Below are 20,662 nucleotides of genomic sequence, written 5' to 3' on the forward strand. Positions count from 1 at the left end.
GAGCTCTCTGGTCAGCATCCTGTCTCTCAGGCTCAGGTGGCCTGTCACACATTCAGATCATGAGACAATGCAGCAGCAGCAGCAGCAGCAGCAGCAGCAGCAGCAGCAGCAGCAGCCTCCCAGCCGTAACAGGCCTCAGCTCTGAATGGACGGAGGACCAGACACATTGACAGAGAAAGAACAGGTCCCAAAGCCCTGGCCTGGACTGTTCACACGAAGACCTGACTATCCAGGTGACCCCGCACTTAGCACACACGCCTGGAATTTCTGAAAGCAAATGCTGGCCAGAGAGCCACCTAAATGAGTGACAAAGGCTGGGAGGGCCGAGAAGAGATTGGGCAGGGTCTTTTAATCGCCAGGACTCCTCCATCACACAGAGCAGACAAGCCAGAGAGCTGACAGAATAAGCCTGCAGGGGCTTTGTCTTGCAGCTTACCTGCCCCTGACACGGCCACTCAGTCCTCAGCATCTGCTCCTCTGCAGTGCCCTTAGCACAGTTCCCATTGTTCTCAATCCATTTTCTCATTCGCCATAAAAGCCAGGCGCCTACAGACTCTTTCCACGTTTATTGTGAGGCTGGAGCGTGTGCGGGTTTGGGTTTCAGAAGGATTGATTAACACAGATGGAGCACTTGGCAAGGGCCCGGGGCTCCCAGTAGACACCCCCACTTAGACCTGGAATAAAGATTAGAGAGCTGGAAGGCAATCTAGGGCAAACCTCGATTTCAAGGGAAGGGAGGGACGGGGTGGAGGGAGCTGCCCATTCCAAGTTCAAGGGCATCTTCTTGAAGCTGGATGAAATTCCTTGCCAGAAAGGAAAAAAAGAAGAAGGCTGAAGGCACTGTCGCCACCTACTATCCAGCCAGCCTCCCGAGTCCAGGAGCTCTCCTGGTCACCTGCACTGAGGTGCTGTGGAGAGGCCTCAGCTGAAACCTTCCGGCACCCATGCTGTCTGAACCATGTCGTACACTCACACCTGTGTCTACCTTCCTCAGGACACTAGAGCCTCATCTGTGCAGTCCTCTCTGCTGGCGAGCCCTTGCCCTCTTCCTTGATGAGGACAGTCTGAACTATCTACTGTTCAAGGTCTAATTTGAACCAACTGCCATCCTCATTCAGTAGAAATGAATCCCCCCTTTTCTTCCTTTTGCTTCAGCTCCATTTTCATCCTGCCCGCGTTTGTGTTTCTATAAACACAGTGAACTTTAACATTAGCACAAATTGCGATTTGTTGCTACCTCATCTAGAGACAATGGTGTGTTTGTTTTGCTTCTGTGCTGGGAACTGAACCTTGGGTCTTCCTGTGCCAAGTGACTGCGCTATGACCTCCACCAGGGAGCTAGCACGCTTCAGGCACATTTCCTGGCTGGTTTTGCTTGGCTACCACCAACTCTTCCTGTCTACGTTTCCCACCCAGGTGCAGTCATGTTACTGAGATGATGGTGAGCCATCCTCTGTTCCAGAAGACGGGTGTCTCTGACCTGACCAATCAGAGCACAGGGATTAGATGGGACTGTGTCTCATTACTGGAAGAGGCCAATGCCAATGAGATAGGCCAGGGGCCATCTTGGAAAGATGAAGGTCTTTGTGCCGTGAATGCTAAATTGGCTGTTGGTACCCATGTGGCTCCATGTAGGACTTTGAATTTCTGATCCTCCCGTCTCCAGCTCCTCTGTGCTGGGATTACAGATGTGCACCAATGTGCTATTTGGTGCTGGGGGTTGAACCTGAGGCTTTGAGCATGCTTCCCACTGAGCAAGCATGTTATCCACTGAGCTACAGCTCTCAAGTAGACGACTCTTAGATCAACTAGCTGTCAAATCCAAGTGCAGTCTTCATTCTTAGTGGGAGCGAGTAGTTACTGCGGCCCTGCTGTATGACTGCCACTGTGCTTGGTTCCGAGCAGATGAGGGCGACTGAGCCATATATCTTCTTTTTGAGGCAGCCTGCCACAGAGCCCATGTTCTAGGCTAGCTGCTGGCACTATTTTCATCCTTTCTATCTTAATCTGCCTCCGCTGCCCCCTACTTTCTCGCTTAGGCTGGACCTTGCCTGAAGCTGGTCTCTGTAAGAGTAACAATCAAGTCACTCCATCACCCGGGTGCAGCCAAGTGCTATAATTCTACCACCTCGTTTGATTCTCACACTAACACCGATATGGACAGTATTAACCCATTCTACAGATGAAACTGAAGCCACGTGAGGCGGAGATTTTCCAATCACAGAATAGCTGTCACCAAGTCTGGCTTGAAATACTGTGTTCGTCCCCTTGTACTGCAGTGCCCTCCCCTGGACCCTGACATCCAGACAACTGTGATGAAATGGGAACTGGAACTGGAGGTGAAAGATGAAGATGGATGCTTCTGGGTTTGTCACTCTGTCTAGTTGGCCCGAATCAAGTCCATAAGCTTCGACTTTTCCATCTGTAAAATGGGACAACTGATACTGCATCTACTACGTAAGGCTGTGATCCAGTTTAGAAAGTTCTTAGGGCCTAGACAAGGATGGGGGTCTGAGGCAGGACAGCAGAGCAGCTGGAGAGGCCCCAGATGTGCTGCCCAGGGCAGAAAAGAACAAAGCTAGAGAAGCACTACCAGGTGTGCAGACGGAAGGACATGGCAAGGCTCCTCGCAGGACAGTGAGCAGAAAAAAGCAATGAAAGAGGCCAGGAGCACATTCTGAGCCCAGCTGCTTGGTGCATGCCAAGGCCCTCTCCTAACAGGTTCTGTAAGAAACCTAACAGTGGGCCGGGCGGTGGTGGCACACACCTTTAATCCCAGCACTCAGGATGCAGAGGCAGGCGGATCTCTGTGAGTTCGAGGCCAGCCTGGTCTCCAAAGAGAGTTCCAGGAAAGGCATACACAGAGAAATCCTGTCTCGAAAAAACAAAATAAAACAAACAAACAAAAAACCAAAAAACAAAACAAAAACCCTAACAATGACTAAATATCAGAACTTACGGCCAGGTGCTGATCGCTATTTTCATATCCTCTCATCTTCACGATAACCTGGGGCAGGTGTGTTTTTTGTCCACATTACAGATGAGGAAACTAAGGTATGGGGGTTACAGGGATGTCAACCACCTGACCACTACCAGTACATACAGGGATGTCAACCACAAACCACTACCAGTACATACAGGGATGTCAACCACAAACCACTACCGGTACATAAAGGGGCTGTTATATGACCCAGATATGTGTGTGTGTGTGTGTGTGTGTGTGTATATATATATGTATATATGTATGTATGTATGTATGTATATGTATATATGTATATGTGTGTATATATATATATAATGCACCTGGGAGTTTTAAGACAGGGTAGATGTGAGCTGGTGGTAAACCCAAGAACATGTACAGCTGCCCTTGCTCTGGATAACTCCATTAGGTATCAGTGATAATGAAAACCCTCTAATCTCTCGGGGTACCTTGGAGCTGTGGCTCTCCTGGGAGGTCTTAAGGATCCTGAAGAATTCTACAAACATTTGGGTAGCTGGTCCAGTCTCCATGGTCCCTGCTTCCTGTGTGCACCTGAGTAACCAGTGTTTGCCAAGTTTTTCTAGGTCAAATATAGCTTCAACTTGGTGAGCATGAGGACTTGAGTACTCTTGCCCCCCTGGAACACAGATTTCTGAGCCTGAAATTTCTTGGAATTTCCCATGCCCACGAACTCTCAGGCACTGAGAGGCAGACTGGGGGACTGAAGGCTCCATATGGGGCTTCTTGGTACAGCCTAGTGACTTGGAGCCTATGAACGGGAGGTCTTAGGAGACCTCACCAAGACCAGGAAGTCAGAGGAGTGGACACGTGGTGGTGTGCGTGGGGGGGGGGGGGGGGGGACTTGGGAAAAGCTGAGGAGGAAAAATCCTGGGTAGGGAGGCAGGGACCAGGATAGAGATGGAGGGAGGGAGGGCGCCTGGCAAGTGGAGGCATGAAACCCAAAGAGGGAACGCAGAAGGGGACAGGGTGGAGGGCTGCAGTGGAAGCAAGCAAAGGGCCTCAGTGCCTGGGAGCAGAGGTGTGCGTAATAGAAGGGCTGTCAGAACACAAAAGGTGATGAGCAGCCCACTTCTCAGCCCCACCCCCAGATGCCGCCATGATGCCTCCTGGCTGGCCTGCGGATAGTGCAAAGGCACCTCAGGAACCGCACGGCAGGGCTTCGGAGGCTCCCCACAGAGGACTTTATGGTAGTGGAGTGGGAACAGGGAGAGACCAAAGCTGGAGGACCCAGGGCCAGAGAAATGAATGATTCTACCAGGAAAAGACTGGATCTTGCTGCCCGGCCTGTGCACAAGTGCCCCGGGCAGGAGACTACAGCAAGGTCAGAAGCAGCTGAAGGGGGAGATGCTAAGGTCTTCTCCAGGGCCATTCTTGGTTGGGGATACATATGACGCTGATGGAAAAAAAAAAAAAGGTCAGCGGGCACATTCAGCATTAGGGGGACACCTAATAGGGTGTGTGCAAGTGCTGGCTGGACCAAAGACACACACAAGATCCTGGGTGGAAGCACAGCAGGGCCTGTGTTATAGGATAGAGGCCTGGCAGGCTAGACAGGGGACTCGCACAGTCCTCCCATGGGAGGAGAAGATGGGCTGCTCACAGGTGTCAGCAAGCAAGTCTAGCTTTGGAGGGGTTTTTTTAAGGACCAAGGGTAAACATACAGCATGGCTGACAGGAGCCCTTCCAACCCAGGCCCACACTGTTGGCTACTGAAATACACACCCATGTTGAAACTGACTAGAAACAGCTCTAGCACCAGCTGAGAGATGATGGGAGGTCAGTAGTGGTAAGGACATACAGCTACATCACTGCCGCCTTCTCTTCTGCTTTGCATGGGCCCAAAGAAGCAGGGGCTTGCTTAGAGGAACACCAAAGTAGTGGTTCTCAACCTATGGGTTGCGACCCCCAAAGGACCGTTGGAAAACATTATGATTCATAACAGTAGCAATATTAGAAATTATTTTTATAGTGGTGGGTCACTGACATGAGGAACTGCATTAAAGGGTCACAGTGCTTAGGAAGGTGGAGAACCACTGCTCCAAAGGGTACCTCCACGGTGACCAGGAGCCATAGTAAGGGTATACCTTGGTTTTCAGCCATTGCAGGCAATTCCTACCAGTGTCAAACTGCCACACTAACTGCACTCAGAGGACACAGGAGCTTCTGAATGTGGTCCTTCTGCTTCACTTGGGCTCTTCCACCTGCAGCCTGTGGCCACTGTGGCCCCTCCCAGCCCTGCCTCCTTTGCTCACTTTCCTGGAGCTCCCCAGTTCAGGGAGGCAGGCACCTGGACCTAGTGCCAGGGAGGAGGGTACAAACTTTCATCACCCTTGTTCCCCTTCAGCACACCACCCTGGTACAGGAGGGGTGACCATACCAAGGAGAAGGGGCAGGGGTCACCTTCCCACCTGCACCCCACTCAGTTCTCTAGCCCTCGGCCTGCCCCACATCTAATTAACAGGAGCAGCCTGACTAAGGCCCGGGAGCAACTGGGGCACCCCCTAACCCCAGTCTAGGTAGATGGAGACAAGTTTTCCACAATGAGTTGGAAGCTAACATCAGTAGACCCTAGGGACCAATGTGTTCCCTCCTATATGGCCATCTGCCAGGGTCACACAAGGCCAACACATATCTGTGGATGTGATCCACCCCGGTACATTAATTCGAATAAACCTACAGAGCAACAAGCATGTGCTAGGCAGAATTCCTGCCCTCAAGAAGTCTTCACTGGAGATGAGGACTAAACAGGTGAGACACAGTCTGGCAGTGAAAGCTGGCCTACGGAAAGGAACACTACAGAGCACACAAGCAGCTCAGCAAACTGGGGGAGCTCAGGCAACACAAACACACTCAACTCACGCATGGCTCTCCAAAACAGGCTGTGACTAGGCCATGAGAAAACTGAAGGCAGTTAGAGAATGACTCACACGTGCTCAGCCCTTTTTCACAAAGCAAAACTTCTAGTGGTCTGGCTGCCAGGCTGTATGCAAGAGCATCTAAAGTCAGAGGATCTAATTCTCATTTCCAAATTCTTATTTCTTATAGTTTACTTCTGTGTCTTACTGTGGCTGCCAAGAGCCACAAGGGTCTGGGCTATGAAGCAGACCTGGGCACAAAGCAGAGGTTAAGCTCGCTTATCCATCTGAGCTTGTGGGGGTCACCTGGCACAGCAGGTCACCAGCAAGGACAGGCCTCAGAAAGAAGTACTTAGCAAAGGCACTGCTCCAGAAGCAGTGTCTAGGACACTAGAGACAAGGAGAGGCAGGAGCAGGCACGAGTGACACAGTAATCTTGGGAGTGAGTGACTCCACGAGCACAGACTAGCTGCCCAATTTCTCCCTTCCTGCTCTCATCTACTAATGGGATATGGTGGTATCTGTCTCACACAGAGTACACAAGTATTGAGTTAGTGAGGGAACACCTTAGAGCAATATTCTAGTATGTGCTCAATAAATGTTAGGTTTTATTAGCATTTATTTTTCTCTGAGGTGGCAAATAGTCCACTATGTTCATATCAAATACAAAAGTATTCTCAGTGGTTTCTGTAAATCCCATTTCACATTGCCTGTGGGAAAAAGAAGATGTAAATTATTTCAAATAGACATGATCACAATTTAAAATACCAAGTTTATTTTTGTTTTAAATCATCACAGTAAAAACTGCCACACAAATACTTTATACTACCAAGACAAGGGCTTTACTGGCTCAAGTGCACATGTCTAACTCTCCAACTGAAGACTATGAACCCTAGATATCCTTTACATTCTGAGGTTATACAACATTAAACAAGAAAACATCAAACAAAAATCAGTTTTGTACAAATAAGTGTGACCAAGCAGCTTAACTCATCACCTGAACTTCTGATACCTTAGGAACAACCACAGGAGGCTACTTAGGGCGTCTGCAGCAGCCAGACTCAGGTGAGTCCTTGGGTGCGTCTTTCCCTCTGCTCTTCCATTTCTTGCACCAAACCTCACCCAGATAACTGACCCAGGCAAGCTTTTTTTCAGGCAGTTGTCTTATTTTTATACACACTTCTTTTTCTCAATTCAGAGTTTCTGAAAATCTTAGCACCAGGACCTACGAGCCTTCAAAAGGCCATATGGGCATCTTCGGTCCCCTGGAGAGTCCAAAAGTCTTCCAGTCACCCACCTGGCTCCCTCCTTCAGACGGGATGCTCTGTGGTGTGGAGAGGAACTTCTGCCCTCTGGGAGAGTGAGCTGGCATGGGGAAGGCCTGCCCTCTCCTAGCCTCAAACTTCCTGCGCTCAGAGAAATGTTTTTCATACCTGCATGTATCAAAATGGCAATAAATGACTCCAAGGAACTGAAAACATGAAAAATCCCCTAGGACGTAAAACTTGGGGAAGGTGTTTGGTCCGTGTGTCGGACTGCCCACTCCTACAATTGAGAGGCTTGGTGGCATCACTACACTCTGCATTCCATGTTGGTTGCCCCCGAGTAGGGAGAGGTGTCCTCACAGGACAGCACCAGTGACAATGTGAGGAATACATTTACCAGGAGCCAGGTGCTGGGAGCAGACAGTGACTGCATTTGGGTTAGCACTGATAGGCCCTCCCCTGTGGTTCAACTGAAGTTGGGATTCCTATGTGAAATGTCTTTATCCATTACCTTTCAAAACATTTTGATCTTCAAACTGAGTCAGAGGAATGAACACACCATTTCAGCAAGAAAATTACACATTCTGAAAATATTGTCTCATTATAATCCTCTCATGTTCCTCAGGCACTAAGAAACATAACCCATCCTGTTATAACTTCCAGAACCACTGCTAAGACAAGGAGAGAATACAGAGTGAGGATGACCTCACTGGCGTTTCCCTTCAGTGGGCAGCTGAGGACAAAGGTTCCCCATGGGCTGGCACAGGGTGGTGCTGTCTCTCCTCCTGAGATATGAGGGCCCTGCCTGGCCAGCTTTCATGTAGCAGCCTCTAGGAACTCTGAGGTGAACACAGCTTCTGCATAGTCTTCACACACATCCTGCAGCTCCGCAGCCACGGCCCCCAGGGCTTCATCTACCAGCTCATCTGAAAAGCTGGAAGACAAAGGACACAGCTGAAGGCGTGGGCAGCCAAACACAGAGCTGTCCAGTATTCATGAAAACCTAGTAAATCAACTTGGAAATTGTGTGGAGATCCAGAAGCCCAGAAGAGTGAAGACACTTCTGGAGAAGAAATAGGTGAGGAGCCTGGCTCTCCCAGGTATTAAGATGGTAGCACCCACATCCCCAAGTCCTGCGAAGCATCAAAAGACAAATGGCCCTCACCCTTGAGATGCTGACATTAGAGGTGACTGGAAATGAATGAACTGGCCACAGCCCAGCCCTAGCTCAGCGAAGGTGCATGCTTTCTCTGTGGGAAAGGGCAAGGTCCTCCAAATCCCAGATGTCTCTACCTAAACATATGCATGCACACACAATACACAGCCTTCTTCATTTAAAACTGTTGCAGAGTATGCTGCAGACCTGGTATCCCTCAAGAACTTCCATGTGTCCTGGAAAAGACACCATGCAGACAGCTGTAGTAACATCACTATAAACCATTAGCTAATCTTACCTACAGACTTTACTCAAACCTTGCCGATCATCTAAACAATGCCATTAAACCTTTTTATCTTTCAGGATCCAATCCAGGCTATTTAGTTGTCACGTTTCTTTAGATACTTTCATTTAAAATAAGTTCCTCAGTCTCCCTTTCACGACCATAACATTTCTTGAAGAGTAAAGTTCTTCTTTTTTTTTTTCTCACACTGTCCTTGTATCAGGGGTTGTCTAGTATTCCCTTACAACCACTGTCAGCCACATATTTTTGGAACAGATTTCAAAAGAGGGCTACTGTGCCCCCAAGTGCTCTTCCTTTTACTGATGACTACTGATTTTGATCACTCAGTTGTGGTGATGTCTGCCAGGCTTCTTCCTTATGAATCACTATTTTCCCTCCATAATTAATAGGTAAATATATAGGGATATTTTCAGACTGCCTACGTTTTGTTTTCCTATGTCTTCATGACTTGTTCCTTTGGAGACGACAGCCATTATCTCTCTGGATATTGTTTCAGACTCATTTTCTTTCTCTCCTCTCCTGCAAAGACCATAACCTCACATATATTAGACTGTACTGCTTGGTCTTCTATGTTCCCGACCCTCCTGTCTTGACTTTCATCTTTAATTTTGCCTTTCTGTGCCACTCCAAGTTTCTCTTCTGTTGAATCTAATTTGCTATTGAGCCTATCGAGTACATTCCTCCTTTCAGAAAGTGTATTTTTTATCTTTAGATGTATGTTTGGATTTTGATGAGCTCCCAGTCCTCTGGCAAAATTCTGAGTTGTGTCTTTTATTTCTATGGCCACACAGGCAGTTATCTGGGTCTGTAAACAGCGTCCCTATTTGGAGCTGGTGTGGATGTGCCGTTAACTATTGTTTCTCTCTCCTGTCTGGCTATTTTTACTATCAAATAGACACTGCTTTTGAAAATTATAGAAATAAATTAAGTCTCCCATGATGACATGATTTTCCTCCAGAGAAAATACGTTTGTTTATATATGGAGCCTGGGGAACAAGAGAATCCAGAGTCACCTCAGCAACTGAGAAGATGTAGCATTGGGTAAAGTCCATAAGAAGACCTATATATCCAGGTCACCTGCACTTGCAGAGAATGCAAGCTTTCAAGGCCTCAAGCAGAAGTAATACAAGGTCTGGGGATGTAGCTCAGCAGTAGACGGCTGGCCTAGAATGTACAAGGTCCTGGATTTGACACCAGCACCACCAACAATGAAGTAAAGAAACTCTACAAGGCAGTAATATTGCACCACTTGATTCTAACCTCTGTTTTCTGACCTAAGGAGGCTATGGATGTGTTCTCCTCCAGAGTGAACCATTCAGCACCATACTGTGGGCTGAGCACCTGTCTTCTCCATGGTCCTGACTTAGTTATTCTTCATTACCTAGTTAGTACCTAGATGCTGTCAAGTGTATACATTTTATTTTTAATCCAGCTTTTCTATTAACAGTTATCCTCAGGGGAGAGGTGGTTCAAATCACCATGTGTATCATTTCTGGAAGCAGAAATGTGTCATTTCTGGAAGTGACCAGTCTTTGTATCTGCTTCCCTCTCTATATTCCTATCACTGCTTCTCCACTAAACTACAAAGGAAACACAGGGCACTTCTCATTCACTTGGCACAGCAGGTGGCATATGGTGTGAGGTTTTCTTTCAACTTTCTTCACTCTGCCTCAAAGCAACATCCTTCCTGACCTGTCCCGTCTTCCTCTTCCAATCTGAACTGGCTGCTTCCTATGCTTAAGCACAATTGCTTTTGAAATGGTTTTGACATTTTTCTGGATGTCCCATGTTGGAATCCAGGTTCCCTGAAGTCCTAAGTCTTCTTTCTTGCCCCAGGGCAGCACATGGGCTCCAATAACTTACGGAGAAGCTGTGCAGGATATCAAAAGCTCATAAATATATAATATAAGAATGAAAACAAGCATGTTTCAAACTTAAGAAAGATACAAGCAATCTACTATTTCGCTCAAGGATAACCACCACCTTGCACTTGTACTAAAGCAGTACTTGGAGGTCCCTGGAGGTACAGGAGAGAGGTGAATGAGGACTAGTGCGGTCAGAAGCTAGCTGCTTGTCAAGGCCAGTGTGTCTCAGACTGAGGATTGGATAATGGCTATTCTTGCCCAGCACCACTTGTGCCCTCTGAAGGAGTTCAAGCCTCAAGAACAGCGTCAAGAACGGAGCCCTGACTGGAGTATTTGTGTTCATATGTGAAGCCCTGACTCCATATGATGCCTGGGCCTGGAGGGTGATGAAGCCCAAATGAGGTCACAAGGTAGATGGGAACAGTGCCCCAAGAGGATAGAGAACCTCTGTCACCAGAGAACAGAGCAGGAAGGGGACACCCACCAGACACTTTGACCTTAGATAACTCCCAGCCTCCAGACTGTGAAAGACATTCTTGTTGTTTTAAGTCCCCCAGTCTACAACATTTTATGGCTCCCTGAGCTTGGCCTGACAGTCTGCCTGAGAGGAAACTGCAGGGCACTCTGCTCCTCCAGGTGGCAGAGCCCTGATGTTTTCATGGCTTCCTGTATCAGAAGAATAGCAGTTCACAGAGGAGGCTGCCCGCCAAGCCAGGAGCAGCCACTGGAACCCCAAAGCAATGATTAAGACCTCAGCTCGTCCTTTCTCCAGCTTCTCTTCAAGTCTAGGATTTGGTCCTTGGCCTATAAGAGAGACACGGAAACTTTACTGACCTTTCAGCTATTAGCCATGGGTTGAAGGAGCCTACAGCCTCATGAGATATGATCCGTAGGAACTGCTCAAATTGGCTACAGTAATCACCAATGCTGTGCCGCATCCCTGGAGGGACAAAGAGGGGAGTTCGGCCTTCTTTCTGATACAGATCTTCTCCGATGGAGGAAAAGGGGGCCTCTCTTTTCTCTGGTTCCTCCTCTGTTCCCATACTTTCATCCAGTGAGCTGAGAACACACAAGAAGGATGGAGGCATCCAAATGTAAGCAAGGGTGAGCTGTTCCTGTACCACAGGGGTTTGTCCCCCTCATACTGAACAAAACTCAGCATTCTACCATCATTGCCCACTTCTCTTCCAATCACACTAATCCTCAACACTGCAGGTGCTCCTGATCCAGGAGCAGGAGGAAATAGAACTCACACTAAGTGTCAGCACACTAAGTGCCAGAGTGAAAGCTAGCTAAATGCTAGGTGCTAGAGGCTTCCTTACAATGCAAGTGTTCAATGCCCACCACAGAACCACTGTCTTACTGACTCCTCAGAGTCTGCAAGAACTCACTTGCTCCAAACAATTTCTGTTGGAACTAAAGGGATGCAGAATTTAACTACACCCAATGCCACCAACTAGAAAAAAATCACAATGTACTGCCACTTACTTGGCATTGCAGGGCCTCTCTAACAAGATTTTCACAGCTGGATCCTTGGGAGTTGCTGTCTTAGTGATCTTGATTGGATGGGGAGCCAGAGGTCTTTCACTTACTGCTGGGTTGTTCTGGTCTAGAAAGGACAGGCATAAAATGACTGATGTCAAATGTGTCCCTCGTAAGAGTGTGGTGGTAGCTAGTGAACTTTGAGAAGTCACAGCCATCTTCCTCAGACACTAAGACACAGGTCGGGTTTGGTGCCGAGTGGCTTCAAACACAAAGGCGAATTTTTAAGTTACAGAGAAACAAAACATCAGTCTTCAGAGACAAGCACTACTCCCTAGCTCCAGATGAGACTCCTTGCCCGGTCTGTGAAAGGCCTCAGGAGACACCATTTCACTGGGACCCAGCTGCCAGTCAAGGAGTCTGAAGTCATGAAGTTTGGTTTTTAACCTTTCAATGCTTTGATTACAGGAGGAGGAGAAGGAAGAGGAGGAAGAGGAGGAGGAGGAGGAGGAGGAGGAGGAGGAGGAGGAGGAGGAGGAGGAGAAGAAGAAGAAGAAGAAGAAGAAGAAGAAGAAGAAGAAGAAGAAGAAGAAGAAGAAGAAGAAGAAAAAGAAGGAGGAGGAGGAAGGAGGAGGAGAAGGAAAAAGAAGAAAAAGAAGAAGAAGAAGAAGAAGAAGAAGAAGAAGAAGAAGAAGAAGAAGAAGAAGAAGAAGAAGAAGGAAGCCACTCAGACCTGAACACTTAATTAACGGATCTAACTTGCCTCTGGACATTGCTGCATTGCTGCAAAAAATCTGCATGAGAATCAAAACATTAATTTATTAATTACACCTTGCAGACCTGAGAGCTCTCCTGAGTTTCAGATGATTTCTAATTTTAAATGTCTTTCAAGTGGAAGAGAGAAACCCGTCACTCAAGTAAAGTTGTTCAGGCAAGATACTTTCTCTGATGTACACACATGCTCGTGATTGCACACTGTCAGGAACAAACACTGCCAAGGTCAGCTTTTGTAAGAGTGTTACCACTACAGAGTAAAATCAATCTTCAGTTATTTACAGAGCTGAGAGAAAAGGATTAGACACCACATAACCCTAAGACCACTCTAAGTTTGGTTCTGTAATGTACCTGAGTCCTAAAGCATGTTGCCTAGATTCGTACAGTGGTCTCATGATGCTGGAATTACAATGTTTGTACTTTGAAATAATTCCATGTGATATAAGCTGTTATCAAGCGTCTACCTGCAACTTCCTACACATCTCTAGGCAAACGTAATATGCATTGAATTTAAGTTCCATTGGAGTAATGCTCAACAACATCTACTCTTTCATTAGGAAGACGAACATGAGACAAGCAGAATTTGATTAACGCTCCCAACCAAACTGTGACAGCAGCCCAGCAACTGCAGCCACGATGTAATGTGTAAGTTTGACAAGTGGAAGACAAAAGCAAGTCTTTCTTCAGATGGAGCTAGAAAAATGAACATCACCAGCCTTTTCCTCAGACCACAAACTTTTATCTAAGATAAACCATAATGCTAAACATTAAAGCTAAAACAAACAAACAAACAAACAAACCACAAAGCTTCTAGAAGAAAACAGTATCCTCTCACCTCAGTGAGGCAAAGGTTCCTTGGGCCACAAAAAAAGATATTCAAAGTTGATTGAGGTTTTATCAGAATTAAAACTTTAACATCATTGAGAGAGGAAGTAGTTAAGCTACACACAGGAAACACATACCTCCAAAACATCCACTTGAATGCTGGCTGCCACCAAGTGGTGGTGGTGGTGGTGGTGGTGTGTGGGTGGGTGTGTGGGGAGGTGGGTTGGAAGTAACCACTGATACACACAGAGGGTTGTTTTGGGTGTGTGAAAATAAGTGTTCTGTAATTGAGAAAGTAGCGATGAGCACCGGTCAGACAACTATGTGAATATAGCAGTTACTTTAAAAACAGAAAGGCAGTGCTGAGACTAGCTCAGAGGTACAGTGTCTGCTGAGCATATGCAAAGTCCTGGGTTCAATCCTCAGCACTGCAAAATACCAAACAAACAAACAACAACAACAAAACCTCATAACCCAGAAACAAAACAAACCAACCTAAAACATACATTTGACAAGAACCTATGCCTATAATATACATATGATCTGTATAATTAAAAAATAAAAGGGCAACCCAACTAAAGAGCAGACAAAAAGATTTTGGATGTCTCATAAAGAATTATACACCACTGGCTACTAATCACTTGAAAAGGTTCAAAGTATTACTCATCAAGAAAGAAACTGCCAGGCAGTGGTGGCGAACATCTTTAATTCAACCACTGGGGAGGCAAAGACAAGTGGATCTCTGAGTTCATTGCCAGCCTGGTCACAAAGCAAGTTCCATGATACCCAGGGATGTTACACAGAGAAACATGTCTCAAAACAAACAAACAACCCTCCCCCCCAAAAAAGGAAGGAAAGAAGGAAGTGAAAGAGAAATTGAGGAGCTGGAGAGATGTCTCAGTAATTAAGAGCATAAACTGCCCTTGCAGAGAACCTGAGTTCAGTTCCCAGCACATCTGGCAGTTCCCAACCACTTGCAGATCTAGCTCTAGGGGGAGATCCAATACCTTTGTGCACTCCCACCTCCCACCCCTGAAGGCACACACCCATAACTAAAATTAATAATAAAGCTTAAAAAATATTAGAAGGTGGAACCCAAATACCACCAGACACCAATCCCCTGCCAGATCCATCACAAGGACACAATGTAAAAGATTGATAGTGCCAGAGGCAAGCAAGGGCAACTCAATGGAGACAGGAGTGGACACGCCTCGGCCTCCTTGGCAACAGTCTGGCAGGTTTTTATAAAGCTTGATACACCTAGCACATGACCTGGCAAGTCTACTTCTTAGGTATTTATCCAAGAGAAATAAAAACTGATGGTCTACACAAAGACTACATATTAATATGCTTACAGCAGATTTCTTTGAGACAAGGTCTGTAAGTAAAGCTAGCCTGGGATTCATATGTCACCCAGGATAGAACTCTTGATCTTCCTGCCTCAGCTTCAGATGACAGGAATCTGTCACCATACTTGCTTTTAAGAGTCATTATTTGCTTTTTAAAAATAAATTTTTAGATGTATTTAGTTTTATTCTATGTAAGTGTGTACATTGTGTGCCCGCTGCATCAGTGGCTAGAAGAGAGATCCAGATCCCAGGAACTGGAGTTACAGCCATCATGTGGCTGTTGGAAACTGGACAACAATGCTCTTAACCACTGAGCCATCTCCCCAGCACCTTAGCTTTATCTCAATAGTCCCAAACTAGAAGACAACAAATACAGATCCACCAGCAAACATGCAAATTAGAAGTGGCATGTACATTTCAAGGAGTACTATTCAGGAAGAAAGGGGGGGATAAGGAAGGAAGGAGAGAAGGCTAACTAGTAGGGTAAATGGACCCCAAGATGTTTACAATCAATAGTTGGAGTCTGTGTTACCTCCATTACAGAAGGGACTTGAAGATCATGAGATGAGATGGGTGGGGAGAGTAATCTGTATATGTGATTGTAGGTATCTACAATAGGCAAAGGCAGGCCTGACTACGGGAGGAAAGACGGCTGATTATAGAAACTGACCCTGGATAACAAGGCCATGTCTGGGGGATGGAGGCAGCCGTACAAACTGGGAGAACTGCACGGAATAGACCCTCATCTGGAGCACCCCAAGGAACCAGCATCTTCACTTCTTTTTAGGACTTATTTCCAGTCTTCTGATCTCTCCAGCAATAAGAGAATAAATCTGTGTTCTGATGCAGCAATTTGTGGGTGAGGAGTGTTCTAAGCTTCTATTTTCAACAGGAAATAAGCAACAGTAGACTATAACATGCTATGTTGACTGGAAGGGTCTAGACAAAAACACATTCTCCAGCAAGAGGTTGCACTTACTTGAACCTCTGGATTAGTCAACACGGCTGAAAAGCAGTGTTGCCTAAAGTTAGGGCACTGACTGGGAAGGAGATAGAGAAAGTTTCTGCAGCAATGGAGTGTGCTACATCTAGACAGGAGTTTGGGTAAGAAATACATCTATTTGTCAAAACTCCTTAAATGATGTGATTAAGAGCTGTGTGTTACATGTAATTTTTTTCTAGTTAGTAAATGTGTGTGTGTGTGTGTGTGTGTGTGTGTGTGTGTGTGAGAGAGAGAAAGAGAGAGAGAGAGAGAGAGAGAGAGAGAGAGAGAGATGGCGGTATGAAGGTGTAAGAATACAGGCACTGGGGGCTAGAGAGATGGCTCAGTGGTTAAGAGCACCAACTGCTCTTCCAGAGGTCCTGAGTTCAATTCCCAGCAACCACATGGTGGCTCACAACCACCTGTAATGAGATCTGGCGCCCTCTTCTGGCCCTGCAGGGACACATGCAGACAGAACACTGTATACATAATAAATAAATAAATCTTAAAAATAAAATAAAAAAGAATACAGGCACTGGCATGGCATGGAGATGGCATGGAGCATGTCTGGAAGTCAAGACAACCTTAGATGCCAGCGAGAGCCTTCCACTTTGTTTGAACCAGGGTCTCTCTTGTTGCCTAAGCCAGGCTAGCTGGCCTGGGAGCTCCTGTCAATTCTCCTGTTTCAGCCTCTCACTAAGCCATCTCCCTATTCCTTATATATAAATCTTATCTTAGAAAAACAAAACAAAACCATAAATAAATAAGAGACTCAAGCTGATGCCACATATTTGGAGGAAAATGTACTGTTATCTAGCAGTTTACTTTGGAATGCATAGATAAGATCACCTGAAATGCAAACCTGAGATGAACTGAGGACAGAGGAGTAAACAGTGACATGGTAACCTCGCAGCTACCAGGTGAGGATTTTGGTCATCACTGGGCAGTTTTCTCAACCTTCCAGTATGTTTGAAATTTTTCAGAGTAAAATATTGAGGGTGGGGTTGGGGAGAAACACCTACCATTTCTTTCTTCGTGCATCCATAAGTGAGGGTCAGCGTATACAATTTTATTATATCTTTGGCGAACTGTCTCCTGGTATTTCTTTAAAAAAAAAAGTTTAATTTATGAGAAAAAGTAAGTTTCATTATAAACTAGAAGTATAAGTGTGGAAACAGCTCAGCAGACAGACACTGATGAGAACAGGCGTCTGCTCGGGTAGAAAGTGAGCAGCTCCTGAGGGAAGCCGAAGGAAACAGCATGACGAACGTGGCTGCTCCCTCAGCCAGCTTGTCCCCTAGAGCTTCCTGTGATGACAGACACATGTCCCCTGTCCATCTATGGATCACCTGTGTTTCCATCTTCCTTAGCTTTGCTTCAACAGACGTATGTTGGCTATTTCTACTGCTCAGGTCTAGGCAGTCACCCCACAGAAGGAAGTGGTTTAACCAAGAGGACAAGCAGTGTGTCTTTACATTTTCCAAACCAACCAAAAGTTACCTCTTTATAATTTCCTATTTAGCAATGAGGAAGAAGTGAGTTAATCATGATACACCTGAAACAAAAATGCTGAGTGTGGGGTCAGACCTAGACGGGGCACCCTAGCTCTCTCGGCAGTTTTTATGACCTTGACCACACCATTTGATCACTGGGTTTTGAATTCCTGTTCTTGAACAATCCAGTAGGATGGCTCATGTCTGAAGTCTAAAAGTTTGTAAGAAAAGGGAGTCATTCTAAAAGTAGTAGTCTGGAAATTAACGGTGGTAAGGACATCTATGATTTGACTACAGCAAGGTCGAAGAGGTATGATGGATGCAAAAGTCAATGGTCCAAACTGTGCAATCAATTTTGTCCTGGTATCTGTTTTTGGAATTACATGTCACTCACTGTTAACAGGATGGTAACAGTATGGACCCCTTATTAGGTGATGTGTCAGATAGTTTGGTAAATATTTTATATCTTCTTCTTTTCTCAGAAACCCTACTTAGTAGACAGGGTAAATGACTGAACCAAAGCACACCCAGTTGGCAAGAGAGCTTAGATTTAAAAGTAGGACCCTGTGGCTCTGTCATACTGAGTGTCCACACATGACCAGGAGTGGAGGGGAACCCCCACTGGCGAAACAGACCAGAGGCCCAGACCTTACTTCCATTTCCTCCATCCGGCGTATCATGGTCTGTAGATCAGGACTGTCCTTGCTGTCCCCCAATGTGGCTGAAGTTTCTAACCCCAAGATCTTATCATGAGTCATGGCCCAGAGCTCATGAGCAGCATCTTCTAAACAGTCATCCAGCTGATGAATATTCCTGGATTCATAATTGACACCTGAAGCCTACAAAATGAAGGAAGAAAGGATGAAAAGGTAATAAAAAGAGAACCGAAAAATTAAAGATTATTGTTGATCACTATAACCCCAAAGCAGAGTGATCCAACTGGCAGAGAGCCTATGCCAGAACAAACTTCTCAGTCAGTGCATAACAAATGCACTGGCCAATACAATTTTTATCAGTTGCTTAAGTGATTGCACTATCCAAGCAGTGGCCTCTACTGACAATTTAACCACCCATTTCATCCACTGTGCTGATTGGCAGAGCATGTATCTCTTCTGCCACATTTAGGGAATGTACCCTATTTTATACATCACACATTCTAGATGGCATGTCTTTTCTTTTGACCCATGTCCTTGTAAAAGCCTCATTGTACTACAAAGTTCAGGGTTCTTTTCTTTGCTTGAGGCTCTTGTTATAATCTAAGAGAACTTTAACATTCTCTACAGACTTGGTGTGCTTTAAATCAACAAAGTACTTTACAGTTTGCAAAGCATTCCCCCTTTCTTTCTTTCTTTCTTTTTTTTTTTTTTTAGATAGGGTCTCTACACATCACGGAACTCACTTTGTAGACCAGACCAGCTTCAAACTCACAGAGATCCTCCTGCCTCTACCTCCCATGTGCTAGGATTAAAGGCTTCTGTTACTACACCCAACTATTTTTCTTGATACTAATATAGGTCTATAATCTGATCTGTATTTTTTTTTTTTTAATATCTTCTTGGTAAAGAATGAGACATTCCTGGGAGTAAGGCCTGGTTCTGCCTTTCAATTTTGGACAACTTTACTCAGCCTCTCTGGGCTTGTCTTCTTCCTTTTCTTTTGGTTTTTTTCGAGACAGAGTTTCTCTGTGCAGTACTGGCTGTCCTTGAACTCACTCTGTAGAGCAGGCTGACCTCAAACTCTTAGTTTTTAAAAAAATATTTTAATTAAAATATATTACATGGGCTGGAGAGATAGCTCAGTGGTTAAGAGCACTGTCTGCTCTTCCGGAAGTCCTGAGTTCAATTCCCAGCAACCACATGGTGGCTCACAACCACTTGTAATGAGATCTGGTGGCCTCTTCTGGCCTGCAGGGACACATGCAGGCAGAATACTGTATTCATAATAAATAAATAAATCTATCTATCTATCTATCTATCTATCTATCTATCTATATATAATACATATCTATCTATCTATCTATCTATCTATAATTACATAACTTCCCCCTTCCTTTTTCTCCATCCAATACCTTCCATGTCCCCCCTTACTCTCTCTCAAAGTGCTAGCCTCTATTCCTCTATTTCTTTATTATTGTTTTATACACACACACACACACACACACACACACCCTATATAAACACAACCCGCTGAAGACACTTAGTGCTGCCTGTGTGTACGGATAATCAATCAGGAAGCTCATCCCTGGGAAAGACTAATTCTCCCTCTCTCAGCAGTCATTAGTTACCTGTTTGATTATTTTTAACACTGACTATTGATGTACAGCCTGGAAAACTTGCAATGAGAATGTTTCCTACAGCCCAGAATTCTAAACGAGATGGGTTTTATTTTCCAAATAATTGTATTAAAGATGGTTTAAGGCCGACGAAGTAATTTGCATATAAAAACCTGTTTTATTCATAATATTTATATATGTCTATTTTACTGTTAGTATTAGTAATCCATTTCACTTTCCTTTCATATTGAAATGCCTTATGGAGCTGCTTTCCTAGGTTAGATGCTAGCCCATCACTTTGTTGGGAGGCTAAAAGGGGCTTTTAGTGGCCATGATGCACAAAACACACCAAGCTATCACACACGTGAGACCATAATGACCGATGAAGGCTTAGTTCCATTCTTAGCAGCCTGACCTCACATGGAACTCAACACACAATAACAACACAGCGAAAACCCTGCTTAGTAGTTACATTAGTTCCAACAATCTTGCCCTACAGTCTTCTTGCTCCCAAGGCCACTTGGCTATTGAAACTCACTCCTGCTTCCTTCTAACTCCTTTATACTCTGCCTATTACTTGTTTGGAGCAATTACAGCAGCAAGCATCTTTTTTCAAGATTTAGAAGACTACAAGAATGTAACTTGCACCTTCTTCTCCAAAGTTCCTAAGGCCAGGCAGACAGACATTCTCCTAAACATAAAAAGCAAATCCCCCAGGGGAAGATTAGCCTGAACAACCACAAAAGAGGTTTTTATTTTCCTCAAATGCTTTCATTTCTTTCTTGGACCTTCTTTCCTTTCTGTTAGACCAGACATGGTCCTGTACTGAGTACTCAAAACTTGCTTGCTTGACAAAAACATTAGGCCTTAAAAAGAAAGGAAATTAGGCCAGTAATGAGCCAAAGTAGGCTGGATGAGAAAGCAATGAGGGAACTATTCTTCTGCCTCAGGCCATCAACATTCAGGGCCACAGTTAATCTACACTCTGTCATTAGAGAGATAAAAGTGCACCAACAAAAACCTGTGGCTCTGGAGATGT

General features: G+C 45.4%; 1 protein-coding gene across 10 annotated transcripts in view; it reads right to left on the bottom strand.

Moving 5' to 3' along the window:
• Positions 1-6,608: 6,608 nt before the first annotated feature.
• Positions 6,609-20,662, bottom strand: part of Kiaa0753 (KIAA0753 ortholog) — a 51,471-nt gene continuing 37,417 nt past the window's right edge. For 9 of the 10 annotated variants that reach the window (XM_036194849.1, XM_036194846.1, XM_036194850.1 and 6 more), the window contains 5 exons: positions 18,005-18,190; positions 16,881-16,962; positions 11,935-12,055; positions 11,281-11,505; positions 6,609-8,055 (listed from right to left, as the gene is read on the bottom strand). In XM_036194849.1, the coding sequence (XP_036050742.1) occupies positions 7,938-8,055; positions 11,281-11,505; positions 11,935-12,055; positions 16,881-16,962; positions 18,005-18,190 (732 nt within the window). In that variant the 3' untranslated portion in view covers positions 6,609-7,937. Of the gene's footprint in view, positions 8,056-11,280; positions 11,506-11,934; positions 12,056-16,880; positions 16,963-18,004; positions 18,191-20,662 lie in introns of those variants that run through there. The other variant, XM_036194855.1, reaches the window with a different exon arrangement.

Source organism: Onychomys torridus, chromosome 8 (assembly GCF_903995425.1).
Source record: "Onychomys torridus chromosome 8, mOncTor1.1, whole genome shotgun sequence".
NCBI classification, from domain to species: Eukaryota; Metazoa; Chordata; class Mammalia; order Rodentia; family Cricetidae; genus Onychomys; species Onychomys torridus.